The sequence below is a fragment of the Engystomops pustulosus genome, chromosome 1 (assembly GCF_040894005.1).
Source record: "Engystomops pustulosus chromosome 1, aEngPut4.maternal, whole genome shotgun sequence".
Classification (NCBI taxonomy): Eukaryota; Metazoa; Chordata; class Amphibia; order Anura; family Leptodactylidae; genus Engystomops; species Engystomops pustulosus.
This window is the reverse complement of record NC_092411.1, coordinates 3093033-3116793: the sequence shown is the minus strand read 5'-3', so window position 1 is coordinate 3116793 and position 23761 is coordinate 3093033. Positions and strand designations below refer to the sequence as shown.

At 49.3% G+C, this 23761-nt stretch overlaps 1 protein-coding gene across 1 annotated transcript in view; it reads left to right on the top strand.

Moving 5' to 3' along the window:
• Window positions 1–23535, top strand: part of PHF24 (PHD finger protein 24) — a 130338-nt gene extending 106803 nt beyond the window's left edge. Inside the window, exons 4-8 of the mRNA XM_072132742.1 lie at window positions 3231–3309; window positions 7804–8006; window positions 10991–11157; window positions 16303–16404; window positions 22041–23535. Coding sequence (XP_071988843.1) covers window positions 3231–3309; window positions 7804–8006; window positions 10991–11157; window positions 16303–16404; window positions 22041–22137 — 648 coding nt within the window. The 3' untranslated portion in view covers window positions 22138–23535. The remainder of the gene's footprint in view (window positions 1–3230; window positions 3310–7803; window positions 8007–10990; window positions 11158–16302; window positions 16405–22040) is intronic.
• Window positions 23536–23761: the final 226 nt, after the last annotated feature.

Here is a 23761-nt window from a genome sequence, read left to right as displayed (position 1 = left end):
GAGATGAATGGCTGTAATTACATGGCACTCCCAGTGTATTAAGATTGTTCTAGATTTTATTACAAAGCATTGATTCAGTATCTTATTACAGTGCAGACCCCCGGGGGGCGCCGGTGTGCAGACTAATGAGTGTGTCAGGTTAGGAGAGTGACAGCGGGGCCTATCGGATAGGAGAAAATAAGGATTTCAGATCAACAGATCCGAAACTTTGCGGCCTTATACACAGGGAAGTGAGCAAAGCGCATAAATCGCACGTATCTCACCACACCGACATCGAAACGGTACGTCGTAAAGTACTCAGCAGGTCCTATCCCTGCCCGTATAGCAGCGTGGACACTCACTACTATGGAGCCACAGGTGCACCAGCTATGAGACACGTTGAGCCTCTTGCCTCAGGCGGCGCCACCTGCAAAAAAGATAGGGGGCAGCATAAGGGGGGCAGTCACCTTCTACAATGCAGGACCTGACCCTTAAAATAGGGTCTCCACACCAGATGTCGTCATGAAGGTGAGACACTGCACGGAGAACCCACATACTACAAAACAACCTTATATATAACCACTGGATGGGGCGGAGGGGCTCCGTACTGTAGCCCACCGCAGGCAGTGGAAAGATCAACTGCAAATGGGAACTGCTGAAAAAAAAATTCAATTCTGCACCAAGAAGGAGAAGTGATGAGATGAACTGTAGAATATGCAGAAGGCTCTAGGACCCTGTTGATGCCTAAAAACGACGTGAGATATGGTTGGTTATGGAGGGGCTGAATGGTTCATTCCCCCCCCCCCCCCGACCGCTATACTCCAGCCTGACTGTAGGGGGGAACCAGGAGGGGATATCATAAACCATGTCAAGAATCCAAGGTCGGGTGTGAAGATCGGGAAGCGGCTTCGAGGGGAAGAGAACATTTAGACCTAGAAGGTGATTGGTCCTTTTCGCTCTCTGTATGTCATCGGTCATTCGTCTACGCAAACGTGGTTTATGTGTTATCCGAAAAAAACTTCAAAAGCTGCAAAATGATGTCACTGGCTTGTTCCCTCCCCATGAAAGGCCACACGATTTTGTACCGTCTGTTGTATTTGCTCCATATTTTCTGGCTATGGGAAAAACTTAATCCGCAAATACCCAAAGGAATAGGATCTGCCCCGAGATTTAGGGCTTTGATCTATAACTCACACAAAGACCACATGAGCCCATAGACCTACTATCTCATTCCTGTCTCCATACTATCTCCATACTATCTTCATACTATCTCCATACTGTCTCCATACAATCTCCATACTATCTCCATACTATCTCCATACTATCTCCGTACTGTCTCCACACTGTCTCCATACTATCTTCATACTTTCTCCATACTTTCTCCGTACTATCTCTGTACTATCTCCGTACTGTCTCCATACTGTCTCCGTACTGTCTTCGTACTGTCTCCGTACTATCTCCATGCTATCTCCGTACTGTCTCCATACTATCTCCTTACTATCTTTATACTATCTCCATACAATCTCCACACTGTCTTCATACTATCTTCATACTTTCTCCATACTATCTCCGTACTATCTCCGTACTATCTCCGTACTATCTCCGTACTATCTTTGTACTATCTCCGTACTGTCTCCATACTGTCTCCATACAATCTCCATACTATCTCCATACTATCTCCGTACTGTCTCCATACTGTCTCCATACAATCTCCATACTATCTCCATACTATCTCCGTACTATCTCTGTACTATCTCCGTACTGTCTCCGTTATGTCTCCGTACTGTCTCCATACTATCTCCATACTATCTCCGTACTATCTCTGTACTATCTCCGTACTGTCTCCGTACTGTCTCCATACTATCTCCATACTATCTCCGTACTATCTCCATACTATCTCCGTACTGTCTCCATACTATCTCCGTACTGTCTCCATACTATCTCCGTACTGTCTCCATACTATCTCCATACTGTCTCCATTGAAATAAGACTAAAACAATGTGGAGGATTTATCACCACGTTGTCTCTTTTGTTGTACTTCATTTTTTACACTTTTTTGTTGCAGTTGAGCCTTTTTTATATTATTTGAGACAAAAAAGTAATAACCAAGACGTCTCATGCCGAGGCTGATTGAGGCAGCCTTGACCTCTGGGCCCCTCAGCGTCCAATCTCTATCCATGTTTGACATTTTCCGGTACCAAAATGAATGTGGTAAAAGAGGAAGGCAAGTCAATGCCTGCACTGGCTTTCGATGTGCAGTTTCAGGACCTTCGTAGGACCTTCAAAGGTCCTGAAAGGGCCCTTGTAAACATGTGTGTAAAGAGCAAGGACGTATGTATGAGGATTTCAGGGCAATACAAAACTTGAAGAATTTGGACAAACCTCCAGTGAGGATGCAGAAGGCGACAAACTCTTGTATCATGAGATACAGGAAGGAACACGGTGGCCGACGCGTTTCACCTCACAAACCTTAATAAAGGACCTGGAAAGAAAGAGAATATTTCCCAAAAGTAGGTAGAATTATTAAAACCGCGTCCACTTTCGGGTAGTGTTCTCCTTCTCTGTAGGTTTCTCTTTATTGTGTTTGGGGTCTTGTGATCTGAGATTTCAGAGGGTTTTTGTAGGTTGTTAAGCCTTAGGGTGGCGGCACACGTGGCACTTTGAACCTCTTTTTGGGGCATTTTTAAGCATGCGCATGCGTTTTTTTGACCGTTTTTATCCGTTTTCCAATTATCCTGATTAAGATAATTGGAAAAAACTGTCAAAAACGAATGCGTTTTTTAACGGTCTGCTTAAAAACGGCCCAAAAATGGGTTCAAAGCGCCGCGTGTGCCGCCGGCCTTAATCACGGTCCAGCCCATATGTGTGTGAGCTCAGCTTAACCAGGTCCTGGAGTCACATGACAGGAGGACTCATCTGTATACTAAATACAATACTCTATGGTTTGGGCCATGGGCCACCTAGAAGCTTCGGGCCCAGGGCAGCCGCCCAGCCCTCCCCAGTCTCATATGAGGAATCAATGTCTGAGCCATCATCCAGGGGGGCAGCGGGGGAAGGGATGGGGTAAGACTGATGTGTCCATGACTAATAACAGGTGGATATCCTTCCATTACACAGCGTAAGTGACACCTCCGATATCCGGAGCATCTGCAGACGTGTGACATGTTCTCCTCTCCTCATGTCCTCCGCATGTTCCTTTGTGCTGACATCTCATTAGTCGCCGTCTTCATGTCTGATGTGTTTCCCCGCAGGACAACCTGAACCTGCTGCTGACGGAGGAGGAGATGTACAGCCTGATGGAGACGTTCAGTCAGTGCAAAGTGATCCCAGGTGAGGAGGAGCTCCGGCCTAATAACTCCGAGCACAGACAATGACTCCCCCCGAGACCCTCGTTATCCGGCAGACAGGATAATAAAGACCCCCGGGCACAAGATTTCCCTCCCAGGGGTCATAGATTTCATAGATTTCCTCTGTTGTTACATAATATATTCATGGATCCAACAACAGAATCCGGATCTGTAACATTTTTTTCATTCATTTCCTTTGGATTGTTAATTAAAAAGGTTTTCTGATCTAAACATATTAAAATGACAGCATTTCACATTATGGCAGCGCCGCTCTCCGTGTAGTGGTCGCATCAGGTTACTACAGTTCAGTTTCCATTGATATGAATAGGATCTAAGCTGCAGTGACTGGGATCGGCCACTACACTCAGAGCGGCGCCATCTGCTTCCTGTTCTAGTCTCTATATATCAACCATATGATCGGCAGGGGAGGCTCATGTCGGACCCCCCACCACAGTCTGATGATATGGAGCGGTCCTTAAAGGAAATCTACCACCAGGATAAAGAATTGTAAACCCAGCACACTGACACACTGGTAAGTGCCCCCTCTGGCAGGTTCTGCTATTCTTTTAGCTTCTTAGGACCTTGTTTTTACAATAAAAAGGTTTCACAAATTATGCAAATGAGCCTCCGGGGCTCCAAACTCTATAGATGTCAATGGAGCTTGGAGCGACGCTCAGCTGCATAATTTTTAAAACCTCTTTTTCTTGAAAACAAAGGCATACAAAGCTACAAGAAGAGAAGCTTCTGCCGGAGTGGGCACACACCAGTATGTCCGTGTGCTTGGTTTACTATCCTTCATCCTGGTCGTTGATTTCCTTTTACTTTCACTCTATGGCTTTTGCGGGGGTTCAGAACCAGAAAAACGAGGCACAAAAATCGGATTTGTTTCTGGGGATTGTCTGATATTACAGCTACGCTCCATCCAACTGATATACAATACCTGTAGACAGGTGCGTCACTGTTTTTGGAAATCTATAATTCCAGGACATAGTTGGAGGAAAGGTGATCAATATCCATACATTGGGGCAGATTTACTTACCCGGTCCATTCGCGATCCAGCGGCGCGTTCTCTGCGGAGGATTCGGGTCTTCCGGCGATTCACTAAGGCAGTTCCTCCGATGTCCACCGGGTGCAGGTAAGCGCGTGTCCAGCGACACTTTTTTTAAAAAAATGCGGTGGTTTTTCCGAATCCGTCGGGTTTACGTACGGCCACGCCCCCCCCCCCCCCCGATTTCCGTCGCATGCACGCCGGCGCCGATGTGTCACAATCCGATCGCGTGCGCCAAAACCCCTGGGGCAATTCAGGGAAAATCGGTGCAAAATGGAAAAATTCTGGTAAACCGCCGGAAAAACGCGATTCGGGCCCTTAGTAGATGACCCCCAATATCTTTGAAGCCTCCAATTCACCAACATTTGATGTCACATTCACTGATCAAGCAGATGGGGTGAGCTGCAGTACCGGGCACAGCCACTAGGCGATGATATACATTGTATGGTGGCCACACCTGGTATTGCAGCTCAGTCCTCATCATTTAACCATGTGACCGGTGAACATGACATCACAAAATGGATAAAATAAATAATTTCTCCCCTGTAAGGCCAAACCGATGGGGGGAGCGAGTGCTGGACTCCCACTGACCTCGACATTGATTACTGTAGTAAAGGACATACTATAAAAATTATAATCCCTAAATTAAAGGGGATGTCCAGTATCAGGTTAGGCCGCCAGTACTTGATCGTGATGATCCCATCAGCTGGTGGGACACGGGGCCCGGGAGCATGTGGCTGCAGTGATGGGGCAGTAGAGCCACTTGCCTCAGGCCTCGTGTCTCCAAACAGCCGATCAGCTCGATGCTTTGATGTTTTGATCCTGGACGTCCCTTTTAATGAATTTTTCGGTACATTTTGCCTCCGGAACCCTTACTGTACAATCAGCAGATCGGATGATTCTCCACATTTGCTTTAATGATATCGATATAAAATATTAAAGATGGAAGAACATTTATGGGAGATTTCCTGCAGCATTGTGCAGCGGGTGCAGCGGGTGCCGGGCTGCTGGGTCCACGGTTATTTTGGAGGCGTCTGTGTGCGGCGCTGATCCCCCGCCTGTCACTATCGCTCTCAGCCCTAATTACATCAGCGATTTGTTTATTGCTACACACAATTTCTCGGGGTATAATTGTCTCATTAGACGGGAGCAGCGAGGACGAGCGCCGCCCGCTACACGGAGCAATCACTTCATTACCCATCAATCCGATACAACATCTGCTGCTCCGAGCACAGAGGAGCGGGGACCGGATCAGGACCAGAGAACTGCGGGGGGATGGGAGAATAGATATAGGCAGGGGGCAACCCCCTTCACTCCCCAATTCTCTACAGATATCCCCCCCCAGTACAGAACTAGGGAGCATTTAAAAATATGTAATAAATAAATCTAGATATTAAGACATAGATATTTTTGTTTGAGGATATAAAGATTTGGACGATGTGTCTCAGTCTGATCTGTGTATAAGCAATGCTGACATTTATTTACAGGAAATCTTTAAATTCACCCGACACAAAGCAGTGCACCCCCCCCCCCACCAGGCACCACTGCACCTGTGCACCACTCACCACTGCACCTGTGCACCCCCCACCACTCACCACTGAACCTGTGCACCCCCCACCACTCACCACTGCACCTGTGCACCCGCCACCACTCACCACTGCACCTGTGCACCCCCCACCACTCACCACTGCACCTGTGCACCCCACACTAGTGCACCCACCACCACTCACCACTGCACCTGTGCACCCCCCACCACTCACCACTGCACCTGTGCACCCCACACTAGTGCAACTCCCAATTGTTCACCAAATCACTAGTGCATCCCCCACCAGTCATCATCCAACCATTGCACCCCTCCAGCAGTGCACCCCCCCTCCATGGTACCAACATGGCTTTGTAGAGGTTACAAATCTGAACAATGCTATAAGTGCACCACCCCTCCATGGTAGTGGTAGACTGGAGGAGGATTTACCGGTGGGGTGGTGTACTGGTGGGGGATGTACTGGTGGGGGATGTACTGGTGGGGGATGTACTGGTGGGGGATGTACTGGTGATGTGGACTGGTGGAGGATGTACTGGTGACGTGGACTGGTGGGGGATGTACTGGTGACGTGGACTAGTGGGGGATGTACTGGTGGGGGATGTACTGGTGGGGGATGCACTGGTGGGGGATGTACTGGTGGGGGATGTACTGGTGATGTGGACTGGTGGAGGATGTACTGGTGACGTGGACTAGTGGGGGATGTACTGGTGGGGGATGTACTGGTGGGGGATGTACTGGTGGAGGATGTACTGGTGGGGTGGTGTACTGGTGGGGGATGTACTGGTGGGGGATGTACTGGTGGGGGATGTACTGGTGACGTGGACTGGTGGGGGATGTACTGGTGGAGGATGTACTGGTGGAGGATGTACTGGTGACGTGGACTAGTGGGGGATGTACTGGTGGGGGATGTACTAGTGGAGGATGTACTGGTGGGGGATGTACTGGTGACGTGGACTAGTGGGGGATGTACTGGTGGGGGATGTACTGGTGGAGGATGTACTGGTGACGTGGACTGGTGGGGGATGTACTGGTGGGGGATGTACTGGTGACGTGGACTGGTGGGGGATGTACTGGTGGGGGATGTACTGGTGACGTGGACTGGTGGGGGATGTACTGGTGACGTGGACTGGTGGGGGATGTACTGGTGGGGGATGTACTGGTGACGTGGACTGGTGGGGGATGTACTGGTGACGTGGACTGGTGGGGGATGTACTGGTGACGTGGACTAGTGGGGGATGTACTGGTGGGGGATGTACTGGTGGGGGATGTACTGGTGGGGGATGTACTGGTGATGTGGACTGGTGGAGGATGTACTGGTGACGTGGACTAGTGGAGGATGTACTGGTGGGGGATGTACTGGTGGGGGATGTACTGGTGGAGGATGTACTGGTGGAGGATGTACTGGTGATGTGGACTAGTGGGGGATGTACTGGTGGAGGATGTACTGGTGGGGGATGTACTGGTGACGTGGACTGGTGGGGGATGTACTGGTGGAGGATGTACTGGTGGGGGATGTACTGGTGACGTGGACTGGTGGGGGATGTACTGGTGGAGGATGTACTGGTGACGTGGACTGGTGGGGGATGTACTGGTGGGGGATGTACTGCTGACGTGGACTGGTGGGGGATGTACTGCTGACGTGGACTGGTGGGGGATGTACTGGTGGGGGATGTACTGGTGAAGTGGACTGGTGACGTGGCCTGGTGGGGGATGGACTGGTGACGTGGACTGGTGGGGGATGGACTGGTGACGTGGACTGGTGACGTGGACTGGTGACGTGGCCTGGTGGGGGATGTACTGTGCTGCTTTTTAGAGATGTAATTGATGTAGTAGTCAGTGTCTTAGGAGGTGTCCACTAATCTGTGTCCGGTCCCTTCTCCGTGTAGAGTGCACCCTCACCCTGGACGACTTCCTCCATTACAAGCATCTGGTGAACCGGCGGATGCAGGAGAAGCAGTTAAGCGATGACCTTGAGGAACAAGCGAGTCTCCAGTTCTCTTCTATGGATCCCGAGAAGAAGGGGCAGATAGATTGGGAGGATTTCCTTTCCCATGAGTCTATCTGCCTGCTGCAAAAGCTGCGCTCACAGGTCAGTCGCTTTCATATTATATTGTACCCTAGATAAGAGCAAGAGGACATCAACTACTACACACTGACACGGGAGGTCCTCACCATGGCTCCTTACCTTGTGGGAATACCAGGGTCCTTTATCACTATTTACTAATGCAGCGCAGAGACACAGAGACCCACATTATCAAAAGTATTGCAGTGTGTGTACTACGTGCAGGGGGTGTACTATGTGCAGGGGGTGTACTATGTGCAGTGTCCTGTGTACTATGTGCAGGGGGTGTACTATGTGCAGGGGTGTACTATGTGCAGGGTGTACTATGTGCAGTGTGTACTATGTGCAGGGGGTGTATTATGTGCAGGTTGTACTATGTGCAGTGTGTGTACTATGTGCAGGGGGTGTACTATGTGCAGGGGGTGTACTATGTGCAGGGGGTGTACTATGTGCAGGGGGTGTACTATGTGCAGGTTGTACGATGTGCAGTGTGTGTACTATGTGCAGTGTGTGTACTATGTGCAGGGGGTGTACTATGTGCAGGGGGTGTACTATGTGCAGGGGGTGTACTATGTGTAGGGGGTGTACTATGTGCAGGGGGTGTACTATGTGCAGGGGGTGTACTATGTGCAGGGTGTGTACTATGTGCAGTGTCCTGTGTACTATGTGCAGGGGGTGTACTATGTGCAGTGTGTACTATGTGCAGGGGTGTACTATGTGCAGGGTGTACTATGTGCAGGGTGTACTATGTGCAGGGGTGTACTATGTGCAGGGTGTACTATGTGCAGTGTGTACTATGTGCAGGGTGTACTATGTGCAGCAGTGTGTGTACTATGTGCAGGGTGTGTACTATGTGCAGTGTGTGTACTATGTGCAGGGTGTACTATGTGCGGTGTGTACTATGTGCGGTGTGTACTATGTGCAGTGTGTACTATGTGCAGGGTGTACTATGTGCAGTGTGTGTACTATGTGCAGGGTGTGTACTATGTGCAGTGTGTGTACTATGTGCAGTGTGTACTAAGTGCAGGGTGTGTACTATGTGCAGGGTGTGTACTATGTGCAGGGTGTGTAAGATGTGCAGGGTGTGTACTATGTGCAGGGTGTGTACTATGTGTAGGGGGTGTACTATGTGCAGGGGGTGTAAGATGTGCAGGGTGTGTATTATGTGCAGGGTGTGTAAGATGTGCAGGGGGTGTACTATGTGCAGGGTGTACTATGTGCAGGGTGTGTACTATGTGCAGGGTGTGTACTATGTGCAGGGGGTGTACTATGTGCAGGGGGTGTACTATGTGCAGGGGGTTTACTATGTGCAGGGGGTGTACTTTGTGCAGGGGGTGTACTATGTGCAGGGGGTGTACGATATGCAGGGGGTGTATTATGTGCAGGGGGGTGTACTATGTGCAGGGTGTGTACTATGTGCAGTGTGTGTACTATGTGCAGGGTGTGTACTATGTGCAGGGGGTGTACTATGTGCAGGGGGTGTACTATGTGCAGGGTGTGTAGTATGTGCAGGGTGTGTACTATGTGCAGGGTGTGTACTATGTGCAGGGGGTGTGTACTATGTGCAGGGGATGTACTATGTGCAGGGGGTGTACTATGTGCAGGTGGTGTACTATGTGCAGGGGGTGTACTATGTGCAGGGGGTGTACTATGTGCAGGGGGTGTATTATGTGCAGGGTGTGTACTATGTGCAGGGTGTACTATGTGCAGGGTGTACTATGTGCAGTGTGTGCACTATGTGCAGTGTGTACTATGTGCAGTGTGTACTATGTGCAGTGTCCTGTGTACTATGTGCAGGGTGTGTACTATGTACAGTGTGTACTAAGTGCAGGGGGTGTGCTATGTGCAGGGGGGTGTACTATGTGCAGGGGGTGTGTACTATGTGCAGTGTGTACTATGTGCAGGGTCCTGTGTACTATGTGCAGGGTGTGTACTATGTGCAGGGGGTGTACTATGTACAGGGGGGTGTACTATGTGCAGGGGGTGTGTACTATGTGCAGTGTGTACTATGTGCAGGGTCCTGTGTACTATGTGCAGGGTGTGTACTATGTGCAGGGGGTGTGTACTATGTGCAGTGTGTACTATGTGCAGGGTCCTGTGTACTATGTGCAGGGTGTGTACTATGTGCAGGGGGTGTGTACTATGTGCAGTGTGTACTATGTGCAGGGTCCTGTGTACTATGTGCAGGGTGTGTACTATGTGCAGGGGGTATACTATGTGCAGGGGGTGTACTATTTGCAGGCTGTGTGTACTATGTGCAGTGTGTACTATGTGCAGTGTGTACTATGTGCAGGGGGTGTACTATGTGCAGGGGGTGTACTATGTGCAGGGGGTGTACTATGTGCAGGGGGTATAGAATGTGCAGGGGGTGTGTACTATGTGCAGTGTGTGTACTATGTTCAGGGGGGCGTACTATGTGCAGGGGGTGTGTACTATGTGCAGTGTGTACTATGTGCAGGGTCCTGTGTACTATGTGCAGGGTGTGTACTATGTGCGGTGTGTGTACTATGTGCAGGGGGTGTACTATGTGCAGGGGGTGTACTATGTGCAGTGTGTGTACTATGTGCAGTGTGTACTATGTGCAGTGTGTGTACTATGTGCAGGGTGTGTACTATGTGCAGTGTGTACTATGTGCAGGGGGTGTACTATATGCAGGGGTGTACTATGTGCAGGGTGTGTACTATGTGCAGTGTGTACTATGTGCAGTATCCTGTGTATAGTGCAGGGGGCGCCAGATTACTGAAATGTGTAACCCGTTCTTCATGAATCTGGCGCCCCCTGCACTGTTTTTTGGTGCGCTATGTTCATGCTGTAGAATTGTGGTGCACGGTCCAACTAAGCAGTAACTGCCCCTTTTGATAGCACATTCCTAGTGTAGGCTCCAAAATGTGTTGTCTTTATACCAACTAAATGAGGGTCCGTGTGTAAGTTTCATAGATTTGTAGTACGTTTTCCCTAATACTCCATATCTATGATGTTTGTTACAATGTTGTGTCATTTCTCTTCCTAAGAATTCGCAGCTCCGCCTCTTATCAGTGAAGGAGCGGGAGCGAGCCCGGGCCACGTTCCAGGCTCTGGACCAGGATAATGATGGTTTGATCACGGGCAGCGAGTGCAGAAGGGCTCAGCATGGCTGGTTCCGCAAGCAATCGAAGGAGGCTGCGTCATGTAACGTCAGGTGAGATTTGCATCTATATGTTACAGACATACAAATACACTGGGGGTCATTTACTAAGGGCCCGATTCGCGTTTTCCCGAATATTTCCAATTTGCGCCGATTTCCCCTGAATTGCCCCGGGATTTTGGCACACACGATCGGATTGTGGCGCATCGGCGCTGGCATGCACGCGACGTTAATCGGGGGGCGTGGCCGTACGAAAACCCGATGGATTGGGAAAAACCGCCGCATTTAAAAAAAAAAAAAAAAGTGTTGCGGAGCTTGCACTTACCTTCACCAGGAATAGGCCGGTGAACTTGAGTGCATTCCGGGGAACTTCAGCGCAGCACCACCACCTGGTGGACGGCGGAGGAACGGCCTTAGTGAATCCCGGCCGGACCCGAATCCACCGCAGAGAATGCGCCAAAGGATCGCGAATGGACCAGGTAAGTAAATCTGCCCCATTTGGTCTATTGTGGCTCATGAATGGAAAGTTAAAGGCATAACTGGAAGAAAAAAGCTGTAACGGGGCTGACACCTGATTAAAATAACTATTGTAACATTAAGAGCCTTTCAAGACCTGTCCCTGCCTACTTGCCGGCCCTACAGTAAACCACATGCAACAACTGGGCAGTGGTACCTACCCTGGACACAGCATAGTAAGACGGTCAAGCAAAGAGATACCAGACAACCAACAAGGCAAAGTCAGGGAAACTGGGTCATAACCAAGGTGGCGGCGAGATACAAAATAGATAAACCATGTGATTTCTTGGTGCGCAAAAAATCTGAACTTAATCAGAGTATTCACTGCCTCCGTCACTATCGAAAATGGAGGATCCTGTGCAGCCATTGGCCTTTGCCACATTTATAATCAGAAAACAGGCACATGTGATAATTGAAGTGCGACTCTGTGATAGATTTAAAAAACGTCATAGGGCTGTAGAGATTTAGAACGAGGCAGTATCATTTCGGTGTAACGGTTATGAAGATCAATTTACAAGACACCAGTTTTGGTAAAAAATCTCAAAGTTGTGCGTGGGAACAATCTACCACCCCACAAAAAGTCAAGTTAAGTGACTCACACAAAAAGGGACTTCATCCATCATTGTTATGCAAGGAGTCCCTGTATCCCCGATGGACAACGTGTTACTCTGCACGGATGTGGGGACTCCTTGCATCATATATAATACTATGTTTTGCTGTTATATTAAAGATCACTTTATGATAAACTAAACTAAAGCATCCGGTAATGTAGGATATTAGATTTTAATTCCTGTAATATATCTGCAGAGCATCGCGTCCCTAATGGTCTTGTTAATAACAGATAATTACTCTCTTATGTCTTTTCTCCTGCAATGGTCTGATGATAGGATTAAGGAGATTTGTAGGTTCCGTTACCGGCCTCGTTATATCCACCGTGGATTCTTCATTTGAGAATTAAAAGACGAGCGGAGAAGTTATATATGAGATACGGGTACAGAGCGTTACGTGCCCGGGGATAGAGTAGGCGGAGCCATTAGGTGGCACTAATTGAAAAAGCTTTATTTACAATCAGTCGTGAAGACGCAAACTGATACACAGGACATAAATATTAGGAAGCGAAGAAACGGATAAACGCTGCGAAACATTCAATTCTAATAAAGATTCATGTGTCAGACAATAAACTAGGGATCAGGGATGGGGAAAGGGAAAGCGGGGATAAGGGAGGAGAGGAGGAAGGAGAAGGGGAAGGAGAGGAGGAGGGAGAGGGGGGAAGGGAAAACGGGGATAAGGGAGGAGAGGAGGAAGGAGAAGGGGAAGGAGAGGAGGAGGGAGAGGGGGAAGGGAAAACGGGGATAAGGGAGGAGAGGAGGAAGGAGAAGGGGAAGGAGAGGAGGAGGGAGAGGGGGGAAGGGAAAACGGGGATAAGGGAGGAGAGGAGGAAGGAGAAGGGGAAGGAGAGGAGGAGGGAGAGGGGGAAGGGAAAACGGGGATAGGGGAGGAGAGGAGGAAGGAGAAGGGGAAGGAGAGGAGGAGGGAGAGGGGGAAGGGAAAACGGGGATAAGGGAACCCATGGGCCGACTCATGGGGTAGGAGGGGGGAGGGGGAAGGAGAGGGGGAAGGAGGGGGGGAAGGAGAGGGGGAAGGAGAGGGGGAAGGAGAGGGGGAAGGAGAGGGGGAAGGGAAAACGGGGATAAGGGAGGAGAGGAGGAAGGAGAAGGAGAGGAGAGGAGGAGGGAGAGGGGGAAGGGAAAACGGGGATAAGGGAACCCATGGGCCGACTCATGGGGTAGAGGGGGAAGGAGAGGGGAAAGGAGAGGGGGAAGGAGAAGGGGAAGGAGAGGGGGAAGGAGAGGAGGAAGGAGAGGGGGAAGGAGAGGAGGAAGGAGAGGGGGAAGGAGAGGGGGAAGGAGAGGGGGAAGGAGAGGAGGAAGTAGGGGAGGGAGAAGGAGAGGAGGAAGGAGAGGAGGAAGGAAGGAGAGGGGGAAGGAGAGGTGGAAGGTAGGGGGAAGGAGAGGGGGCAGGAGAGGAGGAAGAAGAGGGGGAAGGAGAGGAGGAAGGAGAGGGGGAAGGAGAGGAGGCAAGAGAGGGGGAAGGAGATGAGGAAGGTGAGGGGGAAGGAGAGGGGGAAGGAGAGGTGGAAGGAGAAGGGGAAGGAGAGGGGGAAGGAGAGGCGGAAGGAGAGGGGGGAAGGAGAGGTGGAAGGAGAGGGGGAAGGAGAGGGGGAAGGAGAGGGGGAAGGAGAGGGGGAAGGAGAGGTGGAAGGAGAGGGGGAAGGAGAGGGAGAAGGAGAGGGGGAAGGAGAGGAGGAAGGAGAGGGGGAAGGAGAGGGGGAAGGAGAGGAGGAAGGAGAGGGGGAAGGAGAGGAGGAAGGAGAGGAGGAAAGAGGGGGAAGGAGAGGGGGAAGGAGAGGTGGAAGGTAGGGGGAAGGAGAGGGGGGAAGAAGAGGTGGAAGGAGAGGAGGAAGGAGAGGGGGGAAGGAGAGGTGGAAGGAGAGGGGGAAGGAGAGAAGGAAGGAGAGGGGGAAGGAGAGGTGGAAGGAGAGGTGGAAGGAGAGGTGGAAGGAGAGGGGGAAGGAGAGAAGGAAGGAGAGGGGGAAGGTGAGGAGGAAGGAGAGGGGGAAGGAGAGGGGGAAGGAGAGGGGGAAGGAGAGGGGGGAAGGAGAGAATGAAGGAGAGGGGGAAGGAGAGGTGGAAGGAGAGGGGGAAGGAGAGAAGGAAGGAGAGGGGGAAGGTGAGGAGGAAGGAGAGGGGGAAGGTGAGGAGGAAGGAGAGGGGGAAGGTGAGGAGGAAGGAGAGGGGGGAAGGAGAGGGGAAGGAGAGAAGGAATGAGAGGGGGAAGGAGAGGAGGAAGGAGAGGAGGAAGGAGAGGGTCGTAGTCAGATGGACATGATGCATGACCCAGGATTTCTCGGGAAGCCATAAAATGTTCACAAAGCGTCAGGCTTCATGGAGAATCCCAATGGATCCAATCATCCACCTGATGAATTCCTTGAATCCAGGGCTTCCACCACATCCTTCAAAAATGTCCTGCCAGAACATGGGGCTCATTTACTAAGGGCTCCGCGGCCGCACTTTTAACGGGATTCCCGCTTTTTTCCGTTTTGCGATGAATTCCGCTGAATAAAAAACAAAATGTGTCACAAGATCAGCACTCACATGCACCGGGAAGAAGAAGGTGAAATCCGGCAGACCTCAGCGCAGCAGCGACACCTACTGGATATCGCACAACCTTAGTAAATCCCGGCAAAACCCAAATCCTCCCCGGACAACGCATTGCGGGATCGTGACTGGACCGGGTAAGTAAATGAGCCCCAATGTGTTTCCTTCACTTTTAGGGAGCATACTGTAATTCCACGGGCGTGAAACATGTTGGCAACTACCCCCCCTATGGCCGACCATATCACACCTTTAACAAAGGAGAATTTGGGTTGACAATTTTGGTGATTGACAATGCAGCGCGGGTTGTTGCATCACAGGAAGAGATATGACTGATCCAATGGCAGAACCTGTGACCTCCAGTTTTGCGTTCATGAACTTCTCATCAATCTGGAAATGCACTTTGGAACCAGTTGATACTTAGCTTTGAATCATGACTTAGTGGCTTGTACTAGACGTGGAGCCGTGGATCACGCTGAACCTTCGTCCCTTGCATCAGTGTGTAGCAGGGGAACCATGCCTGAGGCGAGTGGCTCAACCTGGTCAACAATAAGCAGTTATGAGAAGTTCTTGTGCTGGGAACATGTGACACTATTTGGTGGCATTGACACTGGCGTATAATGAGGGATCTGCTGCTGGTTCCAGAGGTTTCTCAGCGGGTAAAGGGTCAGAATTGCATAGAAAAGCAAATGAACACTTACAGCTCCTCACGATCCACTACTTCTCCCAGCCTGCTGCTCCCTGGATCTGTCACTTTTTCTGTGTCCAGAAGATTTATACCAGAAGGAGAATTTCTAGACATATAAGGGGTCATTCACTAAGGGCCCGATTCGCGTTTTCCCGACGTGTTACCCGAATATTTCCGATTTGCGCCGATTGTACCAGAATTGCCCCGGGATTTTGGCGCACGCGATCGGATTTACTATGGGGCAGATTTACTTACCCGGTCCATTCGCGATCCAGCGGCGCGTTCTCTGCGCTGGATTCGGGTCCGGTCGGGATTCACTAAGGCAGTTCCTCTGACGTCCACCAGGTGGCGATGCTGCGCTGAAAAGCATCTGAACGCGCCGGAATTCACCGAGTCGGACCAAGTGAAGGTAAGCGCGTCCCAAGCGACACTTTTTTTGTTTTAAATGCAGCGGTTTTTCCGAATCCGTCGGGTTTTCGCTCGGCTAGCCCCCCCCCCCCCCCCCCCGATTTCCGTTGCATGCATGCCAGCGCCGATGCGCCACAATCTGATCACATGCGCCAAAATCCCGGGGCAATACAGGGAAAATCGGCGCAAATCGGAAATATTCGGGTAACACGTCGGGAAAACGCGAATCGGGCCCTTAGTAAATGACCCCCATAGTGTCCAGGGACTAAATCCTCCGCCCTTCATGTGCCCGTAGCATATTATACAGTAATTGTCATGGTGGTAAATCATGATCACAATAATAATATTATGTAAATTATAGATGATCAGTGGGATCTTGTCTGACTCGTACAATCTTCGTGGCTGGTAATGTGTAATGTTCTCGCCCTCCAGCATTAGCCACGTGGGGCCGATGTCTGAGAGCAGTCCGGCCAGCAGCACCAGCGGCAAAAGCCAAGAGAAGGTGCCACTGACCACGGACCCCGATGAGAACAGGTAAGTGTCCTTCTATCTTATGGCATTCATAACAATCTGCTGTGTCCGACACCTGAAGAGGACGGCTCTCCCGCCCTCTATCTCAGCATAATGGGGCGCCAGGTTCCTATCGGACGTTGCACGTTCTTTCTAGGTACATTCGTGTTGCACGTGACCTCTTTGTGTAGCGGCTGCGCTATTCTTCATGGGACTCAAATATCTGCACTGAAGGGGCGTCCGGTGCTCAGTCGGACCGGCAACACATTTATCATGCAAACTCTGACAGAAGTGTGTTGCACGCCCCATGTTATAGGTACACCAAAAAAAAAGTGCTGCACTATGTCAGGGTAGTACAGGGGGCGCCAGATTCATGAAGACTGGGAGCCAGAAATTCTGAATCTGGTGACCCCTGCACATAGTACACAAGACACTGCACATAGTACACCCCCTACACATAGTACACCCTGTACATAGTACACCCCCTGCACATAGTACACCCCCTCTACATAGTACACACCCTGCACATAGTACACCCCCTGCACATAGTACACAAGACACTGCACATAGTACACCCCCTACACATAGTACACCCCCTGCACATAGTACACCCCCTCTACATAGTACACACCCTGCACATAGTACACCGTACACATAGTACACCCCCTGCACATAGTACACCCCCTGCACATAGTACACCCCCTCTACATAGTACACACCCTGCACATAGTACACCCTGCACATAGTACACCCTGCACATAGTACACTCCCTGCACATAGTACACCCCCTGCACATAGTGCACCCCTGCTCATAGTACACCCCCTGCTCATAGTACACCCCCTGCTCATAGTACACCCCCTGCTCATAGTACACCCCCTGCTCATAGTACACACACTGCACATAGTACATCCTGCACATAGTACACCCTGCACATAGTACACCCCCTGCACATAGTACACCCCCTGCTCATAGTACACCCCCTGCTCATTGTACACACACTGCACATAGTACACCCTGCACATAGTACACCCCCTGCACATAGTACACAAGACACTGCACATAGTACACCCCCTACACATAGTACACCCCCTGCACATAGTACACCCCCTGCACATAGTACACCCCCTGCACATAGTACACAAGACACTGCACATAGTACACCCCCTACACATAGTACACCCCCTGCACATAGTACACCCCCTGCACATAGTACACCCCATGCATATAGTACACACTGCACATAGTACACCCCCTGCACATAGTACACCCCCTGCACGTAGTACACCCTGCACATAGTACACCCCCTGCACATAGTACACCCCCTGCACGTAGTACACAAGACACTGCACATAGTACACCCCTTACACATAGTACACCCCCTGCACATAGTACACCCCCCTGCACATAGTACACACCCCCTGCACATAGTACACGCTGCACATAGTACACCCCCTGCACATAGTACACACTGCACATAGTACACCCTGCACATAGTACACCCCCTGCACATAGTACAAGCCCTGCACATAGTACAGCCCCTGCACATAGTAAACCCTGCACATAGTACACACCCTGCACATAGTACACCCTGCACATAGTATACACCCTGCACATAGTACACCCTGCACATATAGTACACCCTGCACATAGTACACCCCCTGCACATAGTACACACTCCACATAGTACACCCTGCACATAGTACACACCCTGCACATAGAACACCCTGCACATAGTACACACCCTGCACATAGTACACACTGCACATAGTACACCCCCTGCACATAGTACACACTGCACATAATACACCCTGCACATAGCACACCCTGCACATAGTACACACCCTGCACATAGTACACACTGCACATCGTGCACCCCCTGCACATAGTGCACCCCTGCACATAGTACACACTGAACATAGTACACAAGACACTGCAGATAGTACACACTGCACATAATGTACACCCTGCACATAGTACACACTTCACATAGTACACACTTCACATAGTACACACTGCACATAGTACACACTGCACATAGCAAACACTGCACATAGTACACCCCCTGCACATAGTACACACTAAACATAGTACACCCCCTGCACACTGTACACCCCCTGCACATAGTACACACTGCACATAGTACACCCCCTGCACATAGTACACCCTGCACCTAGTACACACCTGTGCACATAGTACACCCTGCACATAGTACACACCCGTGCACATAGTACCTCCTGCACATAGTACACCCTGCACATAGTACACATTGCACATAGTACACCCCCTGCACATAGTACACACTGCACATAATACACCCCCTGCACATGGTACACACCCCCTGCACATAGTACACCCCCTGCACATAGTACACCCTCCTGTACATAGTACACACCCCCTGCACATGGTACACACCCCCTGCACATAGTACACCCCCTGCACATAGTACACCCCCTGCACATAGTACACCCTGTACATAGTACACACTGCACTTCTCTTATGTGCCCCAATATCTTGAAAAATTGGTAAAACCCCTTTAAAGAAAGTCTCAGTTGTCTTAAATCATCCCAGAAGTCAAACCCTCATGGTGTGAACACTTTTTGAGCCAAACCTTTTTTTTATTTTTATTCCTATCTCAGTGCACCAGGGGGTGGAGCCAAATCCACTGGTGCGCCTGAATTGTTCTTTCTGTGGGGATATGTCAATCATTGTAAAAAGGGGGGGTACAGGGAGGTACTCGGCACTGTAGAAAAAAAAACGAAATTAATGCAAGATTGTAGTTATGGCTCCTCCCCCTGTGCATAAAGATAGAGACTAGATTTTCTCAAAATTTAATGATCAATGGGAATTAAGGAATTAATTTCTGTTTCATAACTTATCAGATTTTTTCTGATGACTTGGAAGGTGGTCACCAAGGGGAGAACTCTGACCCCTGGGACCCCCAGTGATAGATATGGGGGGGTTTTCTCCTAAATAGAGAAGCAGGTTGAGTGCGATCTTATGATTCCATTCATTGGGAATGAAACTTGGGTTAACCCTTTCAGTAATGGGACCAAGATGTTTGGAGATCTCCAGTCATTTACTTAGAAGGAACTTTCCTCATAAATCACAGGACAAATTCCCAATAATTGTGTAAGAACATCCAGTATCATTAAGCGGCTTTTACCGTCTCATTTTCCCCAGTTTTGTTACTTGTGACTGTAATTACTACGTCTGGCTGCAGCCTTAATTTATTACAGTGTGTTAAAATGTTTAAAGACCTTCGTACGTCTAAATTATACATCAAATAAAAACCCGTCTGATGGAAATTACAGCTTCAGCTGAGAACATTGCAAAGATCTGGCAGCCGAGATAAAAACCATAAAATAAAATGATAATTGTCAACAGACGAGAGAAACTGCAAAACTTTGACAGAGGATGGGATCAGGCTCTGTACACACTGAGGGATAAGGCTCTGTACACACAGCGGGATAAGGCTCTGTACACACTGCGGGATAAGGCTCTGTACACACTGAGGGATCAGGCTCTGTACACACTGAGGGATCAGGCTCTGTACACACTGAGGGATCAGGCTCTGTGCACCCTGTGGGATAAGGCTCTGTACACACAGCGGGATAAGGCTCTGTACACACTGAGGGATCAGGCTCTGTACACACTGCGGGATAAGACTCTGTACACACTGCGGGATCAGGCTCTGTACACACTGCGGGATCAGGCTCTGTACACACTGTGATGTTGTTATATGTGTTCTGCTAATATGTTTACTGCCAATGTGTTTTGCATGTTCTGCCCAGCAACAGTGGTGTACTAAGGAGGAGGAGCAGTCTGGTTTAGGGCAGTTGTTACATACAGAGCAAAGGAGAAGCATGGAATAAAGTTGTCTCTGAGCCTGCAGTCCAGTGATCCGGTGTCGGTTCCTTCTGCATCATACGGGTTCCTACCACAACATTACACACACTGCGGGATAAGGCTCTGTACACACTGCGGGATCAGGCTCTGTACACACTGCGGGATCAGGCTCTGTACACACTGCGGGATAAGGCTCTGTACACACTGCGGGATCAGGCTCTGTACACACTGCGGGATAAGGCTCTGTACACACTGCGGGATCATGCTCTGTACACACTGCGGGATTAGGCTCTGTACACTCTGCGGGATCAGGCTCTGTACACACTGCGGGATCAGGCTCTGTACACACTGCGGGATAAGGCTCTGTACACACTGCAGGATCAGGCTCTGTACACACTGCGGGATAAGGCTCTTTACACACTGCGGGATCAGGCTCTGTACACACTGCGGGATCAGGCTCTGTACAGACTGCGGAATCAGGCTCTGTACACCCTGCGGGATCAGGCTCTATGCACACTACGGGATCAGGCTCTGTACACACTGCGGGATCAGGCTCTGTACACACTGCGGGATCAGGCTCTGTACACACTGCGAGATCAGGTTCTGTACACACTGCGGAATCAGGCTCTGTACACACTGGGCCGTGGGTGCTGTCACTGATTGTGGGTGTTAACTCTTTAAATGCCACCACTTACTCTATGATCGTCGCTCCCCGATGACGTCCCGGAGAACGACAATCCCTGGGGAAATGGTGGCACACGGACACACCTGGAGCTTGAATCCCGGCACCGATTGCTGGTGTTACCAGTGGGGGAGAACATTTTGCCTCGGATCCAGTACCTGGACCGAACTTGAGCGGGTCCCAGGCATCAGTAGATTGCCTCAAATTTGCACATTTTTCTAGTCTAAACTAAGCCAAGTAATAGGAAAAAGTAGACTAGTCTTTAAGGGAATCAGCCAGAAGTGTTGACCGTGTAAAGCTGCAGGCAGTGCTAGATATAGGCCCTGGAGATCTGTGCGGTCACACCTTTGTGTATGTTGTAAGTAGTAGGACTGTGATGAGTGAAGTTATAATCCAGCTCTGCAGCTCCGGAAGGCCTCTGGGTTGGTCTTTGAGCCTGAAGAGCTTTCTGCTCCCTGCACTGTTCTGCTCCTCAGCCCCTCCCCTCAGGTGTAGGAGTAGGAGCTTTATCAGGATTTTGGTTGGATACTTAGAGCAGCCAATATGAGCAGAGAGGAGGGGCCGTGGAGCACTGCACTGCAAAGAGCAGAAAGCTCTTCAGGATTAAATACCAGAGCACCCGTAGGAGCAGCAAAACTGGATTAAAAATTAACTTTTCACAGTCCTGCTGCTCCTCACTACTATGTTTCCACAGATCTCCAGGGTCTACATCTAGCACTGTCTGCAGTTTAAGTATGTTCATCTGCCAGCATCATTATTATCACTGCAGGTTACAGGCAGGATGAATCTAAACTCTCTGCGACAGACATCCTCCCCTCACCCACCTCATCCAGAGGTTATGATCAGATTGCTATATAGTTTTAGTAAGTGGGTTCTCTGACATCTGTACTGACATCAAGTGTGAGGAGACAATATTTTTAGGTGTCCGGTCCTGCTTTGTAGCAGTTGGCTGCACCCTTGGTGTTGCCCCCCCCCCCCATCCTGCTGCAGTTGGTGCCGCCTGAGGCAAGAGGCTCAACTCATCTCATGAATGGTGCAGCCCTGGTTAACTTTTATACAATTGCAATAATTTAGAATTTTACGTAATTCAATCATAGGCTTGTATCTGACTTATGTCCATGTCTCTTGCAGACAGGTGAACTGGGAAGCCTTCCTGAGGGAGAATGTTCTTTATATCCTTGCTGCTCGACCAAACAGTTCTGCTATTCACCTAAAGCCATCAATCTAAGCATCAAGCAGTCGACCGAGAAGACCCGACCACCGCCGGCTGCATGAGTCACGGAAAGGTGGAAGAAGTGACTACTGGAAGATGCCGCATTGTAGCCGCGCTCACACCGACCTCCCACAAGTCCTATACATAGATGTCTTCCCCTTCGAGCCCTTTTACAAATGACTTTATATTTTTAATAATTGACCACCTGAAGGTTCTTGTAGATAATGGTTCCTCACCCTGAAGGATCTCAAGCAGCTTTGTCATCCCTACCAAGGCCTGGACCTCAAGGCCGGATGTATCTCACAATTTATTTATTTACTTTTATGGGGAAGAAGAACATAAAGGTCCTGAGGTCCTAAACTTCTAAAGACTGGTATGGACCATGTGCCCATGGAGGCCGCTTCATGGCCCTGGGGTCTAACTCTTGCATCGTGAAGTCCTTTGTCCTTGAATTGCTAAAGTTTTAAGTCATGTCCAGCAAATCCTGTTGATCGCTGAGTTTTTTTTTTTGAGGTTTCAGAGATTTTATTATGAGATTTGACATTAACCGCTGGGGATCTGATAAGGTTTTCCGTCTATCACAACAAAACATTATTAGATTAAGAGAAAATAGTCCAATTCTGTGTTCCGCTGAGGGCTCCTCATACTAGGTGTAGACACGTTAGATGATAGAAGACTTCTTAATACAAAACAAATTCTTACGATTGTCACCTTAGTGATTGTGTTACTTTGTATCAGTCACATATTGTGATAGCTTTGACATTTCACAATAGAGGTAACTACTTGCAGTACCCGGTCTGACCATGTGGAGTGCTGTTTACAAGGAGCTCTACTTGCTTTGCTTCAGACTCTATGGTACCAGATTACGGTTTAAAGATGTAGCGCAGAATTTTCCATTTTTTTTTCAGTGTTTCGCAACATAAAAGTGATATAAAAATGAAAGCTATTTGGTGACAATCAGACGAGTCTTTGGCAGGGAGATTGATGATTGATTGTGTTGTTAGGTGTTGTTAGGTGCCAGGGTACCAGTATCTGGATGTGCTCTTGCTTCTTATGAAATACATACTCAGCTGTGTAGCATAGATTTTCCTTACCCACATGGTATCAGGGTGTTTACTAGACACTGAGTGGATGAGGTGCGGGTAACAGGGTTTACAAGGGGTTGTACGATTCACTTTCTACTTTGTCCAAATTACATATTTGTAGCCAGGAACAAAAAAAAATCACATTAAATCTAATTACATTTTATTTTAAAAACATGTTTCCGAGAAGATGAACTGAGAACTTGCGAATGAGTAAATTCCATTTCCTCCGTCCATCAGAACGACACGCCCGGGATTTCATCATCAGTGACGGCATAAATGATGTGTTCAGAATTAAAATATACATAAAATATAAAAAATATGTACAATTTTTTGCATTGTGTGCGTTTGTGTCCTAGTTTCGCTCCTTTACAGCAGCTGCCTGGCATTGACCTACTTTTAGTTTGGGTTTATCTTTACGATAGTTTCATCCGTATTGGATGGAAATAGCACAAGGAATATTCATTGTCGAGTCGACCGAGCGAAAAGAATAGAAGTGAATGAAGAGCGAGTCCTGATATCAGAATGACCAATATTGTGTGAGGAATAACACTATT